This window comes from Notamacropus eugenii, chromosome 2 (genome assembly GCF_028372415.1).
Source record: "Notamacropus eugenii isolate mMacEug1 chromosome 2, mMacEug1.pri_v2, whole genome shotgun sequence".
In the NCBI taxonomy this organism is placed as follows: domain Eukaryota; kingdom Metazoa; phylum Chordata; class Mammalia; order Diprotodontia; family Macropodidae; genus Notamacropus; species Notamacropus eugenii.
The window spans coordinates 354,638,786-354,655,829 of NC_092873.1; the positions used below are offsets into that span (position 1 = coordinate 354,638,786).

General features: G+C 39.1%; 1 protein-coding gene across 2 annotated transcripts in view; it reads right to left on the bottom strand.

The window, feature by feature from the left end:
• PLXDC1 (plexin domain containing 1) overlaps positions 1-17,044 on the bottom strand; it is a 90,226-nt gene that overhangs the window by 45,631 nt on the left and 27,551 nt on the right. For both annotated transcript variants that reach the window (XM_072646274.1, XM_072646273.1), the window contains exons 4-6: positions 14,688-14,757; positions 12,320-12,442; positions 11,373-11,491 (exon numbers count right to left, since the gene is read on the bottom strand). In XM_072646274.1, the coding sequence (XP_072502375.1) occupies positions 11,373-11,491; positions 12,320-12,442; positions 14,688-14,757 (312 nt within the window). The remainder of the gene's footprint in view (positions 1-11,372; positions 11,492-12,319; positions 12,443-14,687; positions 14,758-17,044) is intronic.

Here is a 17,044-nt window from a genome sequence, read left to right on the forward strand (position 1 = left end):
TGAGCAATCATCCAGTCCAACCCAAACCTGAAAAAGCATCCCTACTGTAACATGTCTAACAAGTGGCCAACCAACTTTGACTCAAAGACCTCCAGCTGGAGGATCCCACTGTCTCCCAAGGCACCCTGATTAGGAAGTTTTTCCTTATATTAAGCTGAAACTTTACTCTGATCCTTTGACCCATTGATTCTGATTCTGCCTTCAGAGTCAAGGAGAACAGTCTAATCCTTCTTCCATCTAGTTTAAAAAATACCAGAAAGCACCCAAAGGGCTATAAAAATGTGCATACCCTTTAACCCAGCAATACTGCTTCTAGGGCTATATCCTAAGGAGATTATAAAAATGGGAAAAGGCCCCACGTGTACAAAAATATTTATAGCAGCTCTCTTTGTGGTTGCCAAGAATTAGAAATTGAGGGGATGCCCATCAATTGGGGAATGGCTGAAAAAGTTGTAGTATATGAATTTAATGGAATACTACTGTGCCATAAGAAATGATGAACAGGAAGACTTCAGAAAAACCTGGAAAGGTTTATATGAACTGATGCTGAGTGAGCAGAACCAGGAGAACACTGCACACAGTAACAGCCATAGTCTGCACTGATTGATTTTGACAGACTTAGCCCTTCTCAGCAATGCAAGGACCTAAAACAATTCCAAAGGACTCATGATAGAAAATCTCATCCACGTCCAGAGAAAGAACCATAGAATCTGAATGCAGAGTAGAGCAAACTATTTTCTTTTTTTGTTTTGCTTTGTTTTGTTTTCTCTTCCTCATGGTTTCTCCCATTCATTATAAATCCTCTATACAACATGACTAATGTGCAAATATGTTTAATAACAATATACATGTAAAGCCTATATTAGACTTCAGGCCACCTTGGGGAGGGAGGGGGGGAAATTTTAAACTTATGGAAGTGAATGTTGAAAACTAAAAATGAATTAACAACAACAAAAAAAAACAGTTTTATCTCCACCATTAGAATATAAGCCTTTTCAGGGGAAAAAAAAAGAAAATACTAGAAGGCAATTGTCATGATGTTCCTCTTCTCCAGGTTAACCATCCCTAATTTTTTCAACCAATGGCTAAATAGCGTGCCCTCAAGACCATTTGATCATTTAGCTCTCTCCTTTCTGGCATCTTGCCTACTTATTAATATTTTTTTTCAAAATGGGATGCCCAGAATAGATCTTATTCAAAATAAGATCTGATTAGGGCAAGGCACAGAGGGATCATCACCTGTCTATTCTGAAAGTTAGGCCTTTCTTGTTGCAACCCTACATTGCTTGAGCTTTGAGGACTGCCATATCACATGGTGAATTCATTTTGAGTTTGATTTCCACAAAAATTCCTAGATCTTTTCCAGACAGATTTCTTACTAGCCATGCCTCTTCCATCTTGTACTTCTGAACCTAGGTCTAAAACTTTATAGTGACCCTTACGTTAAATTACCCTCATCTGATTCACCCTAATTTTCTAGCTAGTCAATATCTGTCATCGGTTGTGTTCACTAAGTGATGCAGGGCAAAGATTGTTGGACTTGGAACCAGGAAGACCCAGGCTCACCTCCCACCTAGGACACTTACTAACTGTATGACCCTGGGTCAATCATTGAACTTTCTTCAGCCTCAGTTTCCACATCTATAAAATGTGGATTACATCACAAGGTTGTTGTGAGGATCAAATGAGATGGTACATTTAAAGCACTTTGCAAACCTTGAAGTGTTATATAAACGCTAATTATTATTATCATTAAAAATCCTGGCTCCACTCCTCATACTACCTGCATAGCCTTGGAGAAGTCTCTTAAACTCTTTCGACCTCAGTTATCTCAACTGTAAAACGAAGAGATTAGACTTTATGATTTCTAAGAGGTGTTTCAGTTTTAAATCCTTTGATCTTAAGACTTCCAAAAATAGTCCTGTTTAAAAATTCCCTCTTCCAGGAAGCCCTCCCAGATTAACTCCATTACATCAATCGCTTCCTTACTCTGCATCCCCTCAGACCTCCTAAGTTTTTGGGTGGAGAGGCAGTCAGGGTGAAGTGACTTGCCCAGGGTCACACAGCTAATAGATGTCTGAGGCCTCATTTGAACTCAGGTCCTTCTGACTCCAGAGTTGGTGCTCTATCTACTGCTCCACCTAGCTACTTCTTTCTCAAGTTATTTTTGCATTTAATTCATTGTAACTGATTTGCACATGAAGGTATGTGTATATATGTATTTTGAATTGCTTTCCACTTCGGGGTCTCTCACAGTGTTCAGCAAGTTGAACACATTTCTGGAGGCTGCTCATACACTACTGATTGACTACAGGCTTTCCAGGGTCACCGAATCGTAGAATATTAGAGCTGAAAGAAATCTTAGGCCAGAAAACACTGAATATCAGAGCTAAGAAGAACCTTAGAGCATCTAGTATTTTATATTTGAAGAAACTGAGGCCAGGGGCTTGTCTAGGGTAGTCTGTGACAGAATTATAAGTCGAGGGCTTTTTACCTTCAAACCAGTGCTATTTATGTCATACCACGGCATTTCTAATGTTTTAGTCTTTGACAGGCAATGTGATATGGGGCATGGATGGGGAACCTGCAGCCTTAAGGCCACATGGGGCCTTCTAGGTCTTTGGTGTGGTCTTTTGACTGAGTCCAAGTTTTCCAGAACAAATCCTTTTATTAAGGGGATTTGTTCTGTGAAGTTTGGATTCAGTCAAAGGGCCTCACTTGAGGCCTTCTAGGTCTTTGGTGTGGTCTTTTGACTGAGTCCAAGTTTTCCAGAACAAATCCTTTTATTAAGGGGATTTGTTCTGTGAAGTTTGGATTCAGTCAAAGGGCCTCACTTGAGGACCTAGAGGGCCCCATGTAGCCTTAAGGCCTGATATAGGGGCTAACGTGCAGAATTTGACAACAGCAGAACTGAGTTTAAATCCTGCTTCAGACACTTAGCCGCCCTGTGATCACTGGGCTGCTAGGTGGTGCAGCGGATAGAGTGCTGGGCCTGGAGTCAGGAAGACCCGAGTTCAAATCCAGCCTCAGATATTTACTAACTGTGTGACCCTGGGGAAATCACTTTATCCTGTTTGCCTTATCTGTAAAATGAGCTGGAGAAGGCAATGATAAACCATTCCAGCATCTTTGCCAAGAAAACCCCAAATGGGGTTAGTAACAACAACCATAAGGTGCTCATTTAGTTTCTCAGTTTCCCCATCTGTAAAAGGGGGATATCACTGGCTTGTATTACTCATCCTTCAGGGTTAGAAGTAGATTTTTAAAACCTTAAGGCACTCTTTTGGATTTGGATTTCATTTCCTGACAAGTTACACCAGTTGTATGTCAGTTCATGATTATCCGTTTTGTGGACTGTCTGTGGCAAATCTTTCATCCTTTCTGCCAAACAACAGTTTGGGGGCCAGCTGCTATGTGCCTACAGAATGCATGACTCTTTCCATGTCATCCTGTGCCAAAAGTAATTTGGAGGATAAAGTTACAGCCTTCTCTCAAAATCACTGATTACATTCCAAAGCTAAATTAGATTGCATCTCTGAATTAATCATGCCAGGGCTCTCCTCCATGTATGTGTCTTCTCCTCTATCTCCTACCCAGCCCTACATCCCCATCCTCACCTCAATTCATTTGTTTCATTGCGGATATGAATGGTAATAAGTATTATGGCTGACATTTATATAATTCTTTGTCTTTGAAGCCCCTTACTACATGTGTTAACCCTGATCCAAGCTCTAATTCCTTTGAGCCTCATAACAACCCTGGAAGGTAGGTATACACATAAATACCACAATGGATTTATGATCGCATCAGTGTAGACATACCATCCATCAAAGTAGATTACAACCTATACCTGCTCCTCTTATCCTTTTGGACTCTAATCTAATCTCTGCCCTCCTATAAATCCTCCATAAGGAATTCTGCCAACATTCTGGGGGCCTTTCTTCAGGTCGTCTGGTGTTATATGCATGCTAATGATTCCATGGGCACCAATGCAGTCCAAACTTCTTTGCCTCTGCCCCTTGGCCCAACTTGCAGTTGGCTTGACCCAACGTTCTCCACTAAGGTCTGACGGATTTGATTTAGCCACTCAGGTACTCTTAGTGGCCTAATCTCAGAGAGACTTAGGGCTATGTGAAGGCAACTTTTCTTGAGCCTGAATACTCTCTTTGTCTATCAGTTTCACTTCTACCTCTCTGGTCAACCATGCTAACCCTGAGCATTTCAAGGTAGGGTCTAGAAGAATTAGATATTATCATGATAGATATTATCATGATAGCATGATAACAGCAAGGGAGCTTGAAGCTGGATCTGTTCAAAAAGACAATTTCCAGTCACCACTCTTTTGGTCACAGCTCTGCAAGAGGCATCCTGTGTCTCCAATGAGGGGAGAGAGGAAGGTTGGAGAACCATGATTATCATAGTGACCTGCTTTCCACTCCCCATTAGGAATGTGGATTCAACTTAATGGGCTTATGCCAAGAGTCACTGGCTGCCTTTACTTTTGTATTATCTGTTTCTGATCTTAGGCAAATGTCATGAATGTGTCCAGGACTGGTAGGAACCTTGTAAATTCTAAAAGGATCCTAAGAGGCCTTTAAGGTGGTGGCTATATTCCCAAAGTGACAGTGGCTATGGCAGTAAGAAGACAACTGTGTTAGCTTCACTGTCCTTGATGGTAAACAAGAGTTTGTTATAAATATCTTTGCTAATATCCTGTATCAGAGAGATTGGCAGAAGGAAAGAAGACAGAGTTGGCTACATAGTTGAACAGTGCCTAACTCAGATGAAATATAAAATGGCTAATTAGCAGTTCTGCAAATGGTTTTATGTCCTAAAAGGTTTAAGTATTATCCTCCCAGTCTATTGTTACCATGGTTATAAGTTAAGTAACTCAATGCTGTCAATCTGGGTAATTTTATTAATGTGCACTGGGATTCTTCCACGATTAGCAGATATTTCTGTGTAGGAATAAATTGCTTGTCTTATGATTGATTGACATTTGACATTTACTTTATCCCTCTCCACTTTGGGGGAATCCCTTAGATTTGAAAGTATAACTTTTACTATATATAGCACTGTCCCCAAATGACAGGCTTGGAGTTTGTTAGCAGAAATAATAAGCTCTAGAATGGAAAACCTAACTCCTCTAATTAAAGGTCAGGCTTCCTTAGTATCAAATCTAGTCCAGTAACCAAATGTCTGGGTATAGACTGCAACCCTTGTGGGTCCAGGTGTGGTTCCTTGGTACTGGACTAGCATATATAAAATAAACGCAAGGTAATTTGATGGGAAAGCACTAACAACTGGGAGAGATTATGAAAGACCTCATATAGGATGTGATGACCCCACTCCTTCCTCTCTGTTTTCAGACTCTTTTTATACAAATTCTTCAGGGAATAACTAAGTTTGTCACACATTGGCTTTGATTGAAAGGGCTGTACAGGCCCTGTTCATACTAAGTTCTGATTGATTCCATCAAGAAGAGTTCTTACTTAACAAAGGTAATCATTTTTAACTGGAGCAAGATGACCAGTGGATCCCTTCTTTACATGAGGATATATAAATATCCAGTGGATTCTGGGAAAACAGCTCCATGATTGCCTAGGAGTCCCTGCCCTTGAAAAGAAAAACCAGGCTGTCTGCTTTCCAGAGAGTCTGAGGCACAATTTAGGGAGCAGACCCTTTCTAGACAGAGAGATACAGAAAAACAATTCCTCAAGGAAAGAAGCAACTTTTGGAATGCAACTTTGGAAACAGAAGGGAGTCAGCCCTTACAATCAAGAATTGGAGCTAAGAAATAAAGATGAGGCTCTTTCTAAAAAGGAGAAAACTGCACTACAAAGAGAAAGTAGCTACTCCAAAAAAAAATGTAGATGCTCATGCATCCTCAGGTGAGAGACCGTTCTCCTAAGGTTCAGAAGAAGGAGACAAGTAACAGTGATTAGTGACTTCCTGTTGAAGGATACCCAATTAGCTATTTTTTAACCTGATAACACCAATAGACAGGTCTTCTGCCTTTCCAAGACATGTGCATGTACCGTAACAGAGAACCTGATTTTTCAAGCCTGGTGACTTATCACCCACTTCTAGTGATTCATATGGACACAAACTATAAGGCCAGAAAATAGCTTAGACAGCATTGCTCACAATTACAAAGGCTATGGAAGGAACCTTCCGATTTCGGAATGCAGGGGGTGATATCATCCGGGCTGCCTACTAAAGGCAAGAACTCCAAAAGAGAGACTCAGATCTGGGGAGTTATTGTAAGCTGTTTAAGAAGATGGTGTCTGAGAATGGGATTTGGAATTTTGGATTGTGGCTTACAATGTAGGAATGACAGACTGTTGGTAAGGGATGGGATATATCTATCTGGAAAGGCTGGAAAAATAGATTTGCCCCTTTACTTGCAAATTTAATCAAAAGGACTTTAAACTGAAAAGTACAAGTGAGAAAGAAAAGTAGTTATGTATATCCGTTATTCTAGATACCACAGAGAAACTGCAATGAGCAAGGAAGAATAACAGTGGAGATACCTAGAAATTCATAGGAGATAAAATCCAAGAAAGGAATTAGTGATAAGAAGCAGAGGCCTCAGATGCCTGTGCGCAAATACGTAGAATATGGTTTGTGCACTGTGTCAGCAAGATGAACTAGGGATTTCTATGTGGATCTTGTTAGCAAGCTGAGCTTTGCATTAAGACTGGGAGGCAAACTTGACCTCATAGGTATCATTGAGACTCATGGGATGAGACCCATTACTGGAATATGACTCTGGAATGAGGGCAGTAATGGCAAAAATTATTCAAACAAGAAATACGTTTATTTTTTAATACAATGAGTTTAAAATTTTATTTTTGTCAATCAGCAAAAATTCACCTTCTATCTCTTCCTCCTAATTTAAAAAAAAATCTTGTTACAAGGATTTTTATAAAAATTTCTGCATTGGCCATGTCATATATGTATACATATATATGTATACACACATGTATATATATGTGTGTGTGTGTATACACATACATGTATGTGTGTGCATATACACACATACATACATATATGTATATACACATATTATCTTGTATCTTTCTTCTCTGTCAGGAGGTAAGTTCCATGTTTCATCATTACTTCTCTGGAAACAGGGTTGGTTAATTATACTGATCAGAATTCCAAAGTCTTTTTCTCAAAATTACTTGTCTTCACACTACTGTTGTCTTTGTATACACTGTTCTCCTGGTTCTACTCACTCCAGTCTGCATCAGCTCCTAGGTTTTTCTGAAACCATCCCCTAAATAATTTCTCATAGCACAATAATATTCTATCATATTAATATGCCATAACTTTTTCAGTCATTCTTCAACTTCAAGTCAATAGGCTTCTCCCCAGGTTCTATTTCTTTACCACTGCAAAATGAGCTGCTATAAATATTTCTGCACATTCTCAGAATTTGTTTTACTCAGGATTAAACTTTTAATTTACTCTCTCTGCAATTTCTCCTTCTCCTTTATTTCCCTGTTGAGTGAAATGTATTTCAATACCTAACTATGTTTGTGTGTAGGTGTGTATGTATGTGTGTATATATATATACACATACACACACATATATAAATCTATATGTATATATATGTATATTCTTTCCTATTTTGGTCACCTGAGATGAGACTGTAGCTTGGGTATCAACCATTCCCTCCACCTTTTCCTCTTTTTTCATACAGATTTCTATTTATGCACTGATTATGTAACCTTCCCTAACCTTAAGAGGATAGGATTTTAATGATGGTTTCTGCTGGTGTTAAGACCAAGGGAAAAGACCAAGGGGCACTCAAGACCACAGGGACAGTGTCAAGAACCCAGGAATCCTGTAACGTCCCTGAAGCTTCAGACATCGAAGTGGCAGCAGAGGGGCAGACGCTGGCTGACAATCCCAGTGGAAATTCAGAGGCTACAAGGTGAATTCTGTTCCCTATTCCTAATTCTACCTCCATTTTGTACCTGCTTTCACTATCAGAGTATTGAGTTTAGAGGGGCATGTTTACCAAACTACTCAGAGAGAAAGGGGCTAAAATTGATTTTGCTGGTGAATATCGACGGTGCTGTTTTTGCTATTTGAGACATCTATGCTTCTTTAAAAATTTCTTCCAGTTACAATTAAATGTTTTAGTGTTTCAGTACTGGGCCTGTTAATATGGTGAGAAGTTGAGCTAGTTTGGGGAGAATTTCACAAGTTTGTGGTGTTCAACTGCATGGTTGGCAAAAGGAACCAGATGAGGCAAATTTTCATTTAAAGTTCTCAGAGAGGCAGTGGTCAGAACAGACATTTGAGACAGGATGAAAAGAAAGAGAAGAAATAAAAAAGAAGAAAAAAGGATAGAGGAAAATACACAGTTATTAATCATAACTGTGAATGTGAATGGGATGAGCTAGTCCATAAAACAGTAATGAATAGCAGAATGGATGAGAAATCAGAATCCAACAATATGTTGTTGACAAAAGACACACTTGAATCAGAAAGACACACAGAGATAAAATAAAGGGCTGAAGCATAAATCATTATGCTTCAGCTAAAGTAAAAAAGGCAGGGATAGCAATTATGATCTCAGACAAAGCAAAAGCAGAAATAGAACTAATTAAAAGAGATAATCAGGGAAATTATATTTTGCTCAAAGGTACCATAGACAGTGAAGTAATATAAATTTTTTTTACAAGTTTCTCTGATAAAGGCTCCATTTCTTAAATATATAGGCAACCAAGTCAAATTTATAAAAATAAGAGCCATTCCCCAATTGATAAATTGGTCAAAGGTTATCACTAGGCAGTTTTTAGAAGAAATCAAAGTTACCTATAGTCATAGGAAAAAAATGCTCTAAATCTCTACTTATAGGAGAAATGCAATTTAAAGCAACTTTGAGGTACCATCTCACACATATCAGAAATGATAAATGTTGAAGGGGGTGAGGAAAAGTAAGTACATTGTTGGCGGAGTCATGAATTGATCCAACAATTCTGGGGAACAATTTGGAACTATGACCAAACTGTGCATCACCTTTGATTCAGCAGTAACACTACCAGCAAACACTACTAAGCAAAAAGGACATATATGTACAAAAATATTTATAGTAGCTTTTTATAGTGGCAAAAATTGGAAGTTGAGAGGATAGTCATTAACTGGGGAATGGCTGAACAAGTTGTAACATAATTATGAAGGAGCACTATTGTGCTATAAGAAATGATGAGGGGGTAGTTTCAGAAAAACATGGAAAGAACTATTTAAACGGATGCAAAGTGAAGTGAGAAGAACTGGGAAATCATTTTACAGAGTCACAGCAATGTTGTAATGATATTCGACTGTAAAATACTTGAATACTTCCCCCCCCACTTAATATTATTTTATTTTTTCCAATAAAGATATTCCAATAAAGATCTTCCATAAAGATAGTTTTCAACAATCCCTTTCATAAGATTTGAGTTCCAAATTTTTTTCTCCCTCTCTCTCTCCTCTCCCTCCTCTCCAAGATGGCAAGCCATCTGATAGAGGCTGTACATGTACCACCATATTAAACATATTTCCACATTAAAGACTTGAATACTTTGACCAATGAAATGATCCAAGATGATTCCAAAGGAACTCATGAGGAAAAATACTATTCACTTCCAGAGAGAGAACTGATCATTTTTTTCTTTTTTTCTTTTTTGTAATATGGCTAATAAGGAAATACGTTTTGCACGATTTCACATGTATGATTGATATCATAATGTCTTCTCAGTGGGTGGGGGAGAGATGAGAGAGAGGGAAAGAATTCAGAACTCAAAATTTAAAAAATAAAAAATGCTCACAATAAATATTTTTTGAAAAATTAAGTCTACAATTTGACTTGGAGTCCAAAAGGTTCCTCAGTGGACAGAATCTGTGAATTATACCTTTTAAACAGCCAAATAACAATAAGTACAGTAGGCTCTTGTATTCTCCTCACCTTCTTGTGTTTAGCATTGGGCCTAGAATGTATTAATTAGGTGCATCATAAATACTTATTAACTGACTGACTGACCTTTCAGACAACTGTGTGACCATGAAGATGTAGGTCTCTTGTAGAGTAAGCATAGGAGCTGGACCTGGGATTTCATTGCTTTAGGAGATTTCCTCTGTCAATGAAGTTCAGTACCTTCTCTGGAACTTAGAGCAATGAAGGATTGCCTAGAGCACTGAGAAACTGATTCACTTGCCCAGGGTAATAGGGGGTCATTCCAGGGCTTAGCACAGTGCCTGGCACATAGTAGTCACTTAATAAATGTTGACTCATTGATTGCCACAGTCAGTATGTGTCAGAGGCAAGGTCTGAACCCAAGTCTTGCTGGCTTTGAGGTCAGCTCTTTCTCTACTACATCAAAACCTACTTTGTTCTTCTTTGTCTCCTTCTTCTTGTTCTTCTTCCTTATTCTTCTCCTTCTTCTTGCTCTTCTTCTTGTTATCCTTCTTGTTCTTTTTCTTTATCTTGTTCTTCTTATTGTTCTTGTCCTTCTTCTTCTTGTCCTTCTCCTTCTTGTTCTTCTCCTTCTTCTTGTTCTTCTCCTTCTTGTTCTCCTTCTCCTTCTTGTTCTTCTCCTCCTTATTGTTCTTTTTCTTCGTCTTGTTCTTATTGTTCTTCTTGTTCTCCTTCTTGTTCTTCTCCTTCTTCTTGTTCTTTCTTTTCCTTCTCCTTCTTGTTCTTCTTCTTGTTCTTTTTCTTCATCTTGTTCTTCTTGTTGTTCTTCTTGTTCTCCTTCTTCTTGTCTTGTTCTTGTTCTTCTCCTCCTCCTCCCTCTTCTCCTTCCTCTTTTTCTTCCTTCTCTTCTTCTTTTTATTCTTCTTATTCTCTTTTATCAAGAATGCCCTAGATAAGTGCATAAATTATTCGCAAAAAGGATTTTATAGAGATGAGATGGGTAAGTTGTTGTAGATAGCTCTTTCACGTCCTATGGGGGCAGTAATAACACTCATGATTTCCCTTAATTATTCGGGATTGTTAATATATCCTGAGAATTGATACTTCGATAACTTTAAGATTACATCACTTCCTGCACAGATCTTGGTGTATGTTTCGTCTGGCCCACTATTCTTAATTCTGTTTTCTTTACTGCCATTTCTATTTCCTCATGAAACACACTGGGGATTGGGGTGGAAGGGGCAGGTACTACAGGCATTATTATTATTATTATTGATTCTTATTCCCATTTTATAGATGAAGACCCTGGCTCAGAGAAACTGGCTTGTCCATTGTCACATACCCAGTGAGTGTCAAGAGGCAGGATTCGAACTCACATCTCTCTTAATCCCAGGTCCAATGTTCTTTTTATTACATTGTGCTTTTCCTATTGGGCATCCTGGTTCTGCATTTACTTACCTCCTTATAGCCAAAGACGATCCTGCCATCGATGTGCAGAGCTGCCTGGAAGGTGAAGCTACCTGTGTTCTCATGGCCCTGGAGGTAGACGTGATCCCACTGTACCACAAAGACTGTCCCTGAGGGAGAGGAGCAGACACCCCAGCTGAAAAGGGAAGGAAAGATGGCAGTGGGGAGGCTGAGAGAGGGATCCTGCAAAGGGTATGGCCAATGCATACTAAGGTCATAGGATCATAGATTTTAGAGCCAAAAGGGATCCTTGAAGTTTTCTAGTCCAATTCCCTCTTTTTACAAATGAGGAAACTGAGACCCAGAGGAGTTAAATGGTTTGCCTGAGGTCACACAGATAATAAATGGTAGAGCGAGGATTTGAATCCAGGTTTTAGGATGCCAGATCTAACACCCTTTTCATGATACCACACTACACACATATAGGTTGTGTCTCCAAGGAGTGAATCATGGGTGTATTGGAACTAGTCTGACCCTGTGAAAATCTACTGTTAAATTTTCCATGCCAGAATTTATATCTTGGAAGTTGGAAAGTGCTACAAATCAAGTCCTGATTGATTGTTTTGTTGGCTGTTGAGATTTAACAGAGTGATGGAGAAATTTTTAATGCAGATTAAACTTAAAAATGTGTCATATATAGAATTGGTGTTCAACATTTCCCAGCACATCCTGCCGTGTCTTTTTCTTCACACCTATTCCCACCCACTGACATGAAAAGAAAGAAAACTTTATTCTCCTTGGAAAGATGCCTAGGAGATGTTCTGGGGAGAAAACAATTCTCTGTAGTTGTAGGAATAGAGGTAGGGGAATGGATAAGATGACTTCAAAAGGAGTAGGGGATGGGGATGGGTCCTAAAGTACTCTCCACCTTGAAATTCTTTCCACTTGGTGGGGAAAATCTAGTGGGGGGAGCCAGGAGTGGGGTTTGTATGTCTCACCATTGTCGAAGTATGTGACTGTGGAGTTTGGGGAGTATCCAGGGTTAAAGTTGGCCATTAGAGGTGCCACATACTGGGTGGCTGTAAGCATCCGATGGATGACATCCCCCATGAAGATGAAGCCTATGGGAGGGAGGTGGAAGGAGAGAGAGGTGTCAGAAATAGATCAACCAGAGCTGGCTATTGTGAAAAATATAATTACTTATCTATTTTGTCATTTTGAAATAAATCCCTAATTCAGTTTGATTATGGAGTTAACAATATAAAGTGACTTGTATCTATATTATGAAAAATACACAGTACACTTTCTGGTAAATAAACATTTATTAAGCCTCTACCATGTGTCAAGCACTGTTCTAAGCACAGGAAATACAAAGAAAGGTAATAGACCCTGTCCTCATGGAGTAGCAGTATACTGGGGGAGACAACATGCAAACAAACAACCTAATACAGAATAAAAAGGAAATGATCAACAGAGGAAAGACATTAGAATTAAGAGACTGGCAAAGGCTTCCAATATGAAGGTAGCATTTACTGTTCAGTCGAGTCATGTCTGATTCTTCATGACCTCATTTGGGGTTTTCTTGGCAAAGATACTGGAGGGGTTTTCCATTTCCTTCTCCAGCTCATTTTACAGATAAAGAAACTGAGGCAAAGGAGGTTAAGGGGCTTGCCCAGGGTCACACAGCTAGCAAGTGTCTAAGGCCAGATTTGAACCTACCAAGAGGAGTCTTCCTTTCTCCAGACCCAGCACTCTATCTGTTGCATCACCTAACTGGCCCCTAGGTGGGATTTCAGATGGGACTCAGAAGAAGGCAGGGGAGTCAGAAGTCACAGATGAGGAGGGAGAGCTTTCCAGGGGACAGACCTGACTCACTACAATTCATCTGACTTTTCTTCTTTAGCAGCTGTAGCCAGTCGACCCTTTTCTTTTTCTTTATGTAATTATTCATTTGAGTTATGGTTATTAGATAGTACTATCTCCCTCCTTCCTTCCTCCTAGACTTGTGAGTCAACTATCGCTGTTGGTCCAAAGCCTATAACTGAATGCAGGGTGGCTTCTACAGCTGTCTTGCTATAATATAAAGTAGGAGAAATGGTCACTAGGTGGCCCCCCGCCCTGACCTGAATCTGGATCTTATAGAAAAAGGGTCTCTGAATGCAGACTGAGACTTATTTTTTTGGACATGATAACTGTGGGAATTTGTTTTGTTTGGCTATATGTATTTGTTATAAGGCTTTTGTTTTTCTTTTTCAATAGGAAAGAGATGAGAAGAAAAGAAAGTGAATTTTCATTCACTGGAAAAATAATTTACCAAGAAAGAAAAGGAAGGAAGGAAGGAAGGAAGGAAGGAAGGAAGGAAGGAAGGAAGGAAGGAAGGAAGGAAGGAAGGAAAAAAGGAAGGAAGGAAGAGAGGGAGGAAGGGAAGGAGAGAGGAAGGGGATCCCTGAGTGTGTCTCTGAGTAAATCCTAGCTTTCTCCTCCTGACAGATCTGGAATGGAGCATGGGGCATAAGAAAGATTTCCCCCTCCACTCAGGTGATGAGTGGAGAAGACTCTGGGAAACAGGCAGAAATCAAATATGGGTTTCTTATTTTCCACAACACAATAGAAGTCAGAGCCTTTTGGGCCAAGGTTCCAGGGAAATAGACTGCCCTATGGATTATATATATTCCCTCATTCTCATCCTCTCACCACCTCCCACCATATGTACTCACATAGATATATGGAAAGCAAGGAGAGTAAATCAGTCAATACTTAAAGAAATTAATTCAGGCTATTCACTGGAAGGTCAAATACCGAAGCCAAAGCTGAAATACTTTGGCCACGTAATGAGAAGAGAGGACTCATTAGAAAAATCCTGATGTTGGGAAAGATTGAAGGAAAAAGGAAAAGGGGATGGCAGAAGATGAGATGGATAGTGTCATGGAAACAATAAACATGAACTTGGACAGATTTCCAGTGATAGTGGAGAATAGAAGGGCCCAGTGTGCTATGGTACATGGGGTCACAAAGAATCAGAAGCAACTAAACCCAACCAAAAATAGAGAGATACCTAAACACTAATATCCAAAGACAGAAACATGCAAAAGGGAACTCTTTCTCAGAATTCTGAACACCAGAGTACTACCCTGAGAATGCACCTCCCTCTCTGTGTCCCTCCCTTCCTGTCTTACTCCTTTTCTTTCTCCTTCTTTCTCTCATTCCCTAGGGAGAATCAGGTCATTGAAGGAGTCAAGCTTGCACCCTCCCCTCCCCTATGTATTTATTACAGTGCTTCTCCAAGGAAAGTCCTTAGGAATGGGCCAAGGACCCCCAGCCCCCACAGTCCACCCACTTACTGGCTGCTCCTAGTCACAGCCTTACCTCCGGTTGCTATGGTAATCTGCCGCAGATGATGGCCATAGAATGGGAAATCAAAGGAAAGGACCACTCTCTGTGGGGGATGGGAGAGAAAGAGAGAGAGTCAGCATGGACACTAGGGGCAAAGAAAAAGACCAATGGTTCTCACCTGCCCCAAATCCCATCTAACCTGCTTCTCTACAGTTGGGCAAGGACAGCCTTGTGATGCTGGCCCATTGGCAGGGGTTGGGGAGGAGTGTCTAGGTCATTGTTGTGGCTTTCTCTCTTTGACAGACCAAATAACGCTGGAGTCCATCCTGGCCTCCAATTACACAATGAAATATAGTGATGGAAATTCTGTTCTCTCTACTACCCAGTGGTAAAGAAAGATATTTACTTTAAAATAGGAACCAATGACTAATTGTCAAGTCCTGAGCTCATTGTACTCAAATATTGCTTCTTATTTGTTGGATGACCTTGGGTAAATCACTTTATCATTCTTCATTTTCTAGTCTGTAAAATGGGGATAACAATGGCTGCACTACTGAGCTGAGGGTGGGGAGTTTATAAGGAAAGTGCTTTGTAAAGCCCTATTATCATTATTGTTGTCATCATCATCGTCATCATCATCATCATCATCATCTTTGCAGAGTAAAGTTGGTCCAGTGTTTTACATTCCTTATTTTCTTTGAGTCTCACAATAATCACAACTATAGGCACTGTAGTTGGGAGAGAAGGTGTAATAATTGTTAAGTCAGAGGACCTGGAATCAAATTCTGCCTCTGACATACTACCTGCGTGACCTTGGGCGAGTCACTTAACTTCCCTGGGTTTTAGTTTCCTCAAAAGTAAAATAAGGGAATTAAACTAAATGACCTCTTCCAACTCTAAGGCTATAATCCTATGATTTTCATTTTACAGATGAGGAACACAAGTTTCAATGAGGTTCAATAACTTTCCCACAGTCATAAAGATTATAGTTGGTGTCAGAAGTGAGATGGGTGCCTAGATCTTCCCATCTCCAGGGCCATTATATTGACCATTATGATAATTAGTATAATTATATGCTGCTCAGTGACTGAGGATTGAAGAAAGGGTGCCATTTTTAAAAAGACACATGGAATGAAACAAAGAAGTTGAGAAGAAAGAAACTGGGCAATTCCATTACCACCTTATAAAACTGAATATGTACATTACTGAAACCACTCAATGAACTAGGCATGGTTTCATGTGTGAAAAAATAAAGGGAAACTTGAATTACATTCTGGTTGCAGAAATTTATTGGCTGTGAAATCTTAAGCAAGCTATCTTATCTCTGTTTGCGCTAGTTTCCTGATCTGTAAAGAGAAAAAAGATGATGGTACCCACCTCCCAGGGTTGTTGTGAGGATCAAAATCATATAACGATTGTAAAGTGATTGGCATATGCTAAGCACTACACTATAATTATTTCTTTCATTGAATGTATAACCAGTATTGCCTGATAACTGTAAAATAGGTTTAAAATGCCAAAGATATTAAGATTGATGATTTTTATATGGAATAATTTAGAAATGCAATTGATATCATCTGAAGTTTTGTTTCATATTTTAAATATGTTTTGTGTTATTATTATATTTCTAAATTCTTTTATATTGTAAAATCTGAGAGACCTTTATAACAGAAATACTGTTAGACAAAACTTCCCTTTTATTCTGGATGCTATAAGATTATGAATTGGGCTTTTAAAAGGATATGATATAAAATGTAAAAGAAAAAAGAAAAGGATGTGATGAAAAATTAGATATTTGAAAAATTAAATATTTAATGAGATATGTTTTGTTATAAAACAGACAATGATAAGTTTAATAGCAAATTTTCATTTGAAATTCTTCGCTATTATGAAGGCGTATAAGGCTGTTTAAAGATGTAGCTTCAGTATATTAATGATGAGTCAGCTATCAGGTATTTGCTGTAGGTCTGAAGCTCCAGAATATGGATGGTTTTAATTTATAAGTAAAGGATAAATTAAAATGTTAATTATTGGGGAAACATCAGGAAAGATAGTCAAGCCCTAATTTGTAGCAAGTGAAATTTGCTATTTAAGGTAAACATTTTTGGGACTGTAATTCAGTATTGTTTTGAGTTTTGATTAATTTGAATTATCATGAAGCCAATAGTCTAGAGAACGGCATGTACTGCAGTCTGGAAATTGCTAGAGGTGGACTAAATCTATTGTTGTTTAGTTATGCCTGACTCTTCACAATCCCATTTGGGGTTTTCTTGGCAAAGATACTACAGTGGTTTTGCCATTTCCTTCTCCAGCTCATTTTACAGATGAGGAAACTGAGGCAAACAGGGTTAAGTGACTTACCCAGGGGCACACCAGCTAGTAAGGGTCTG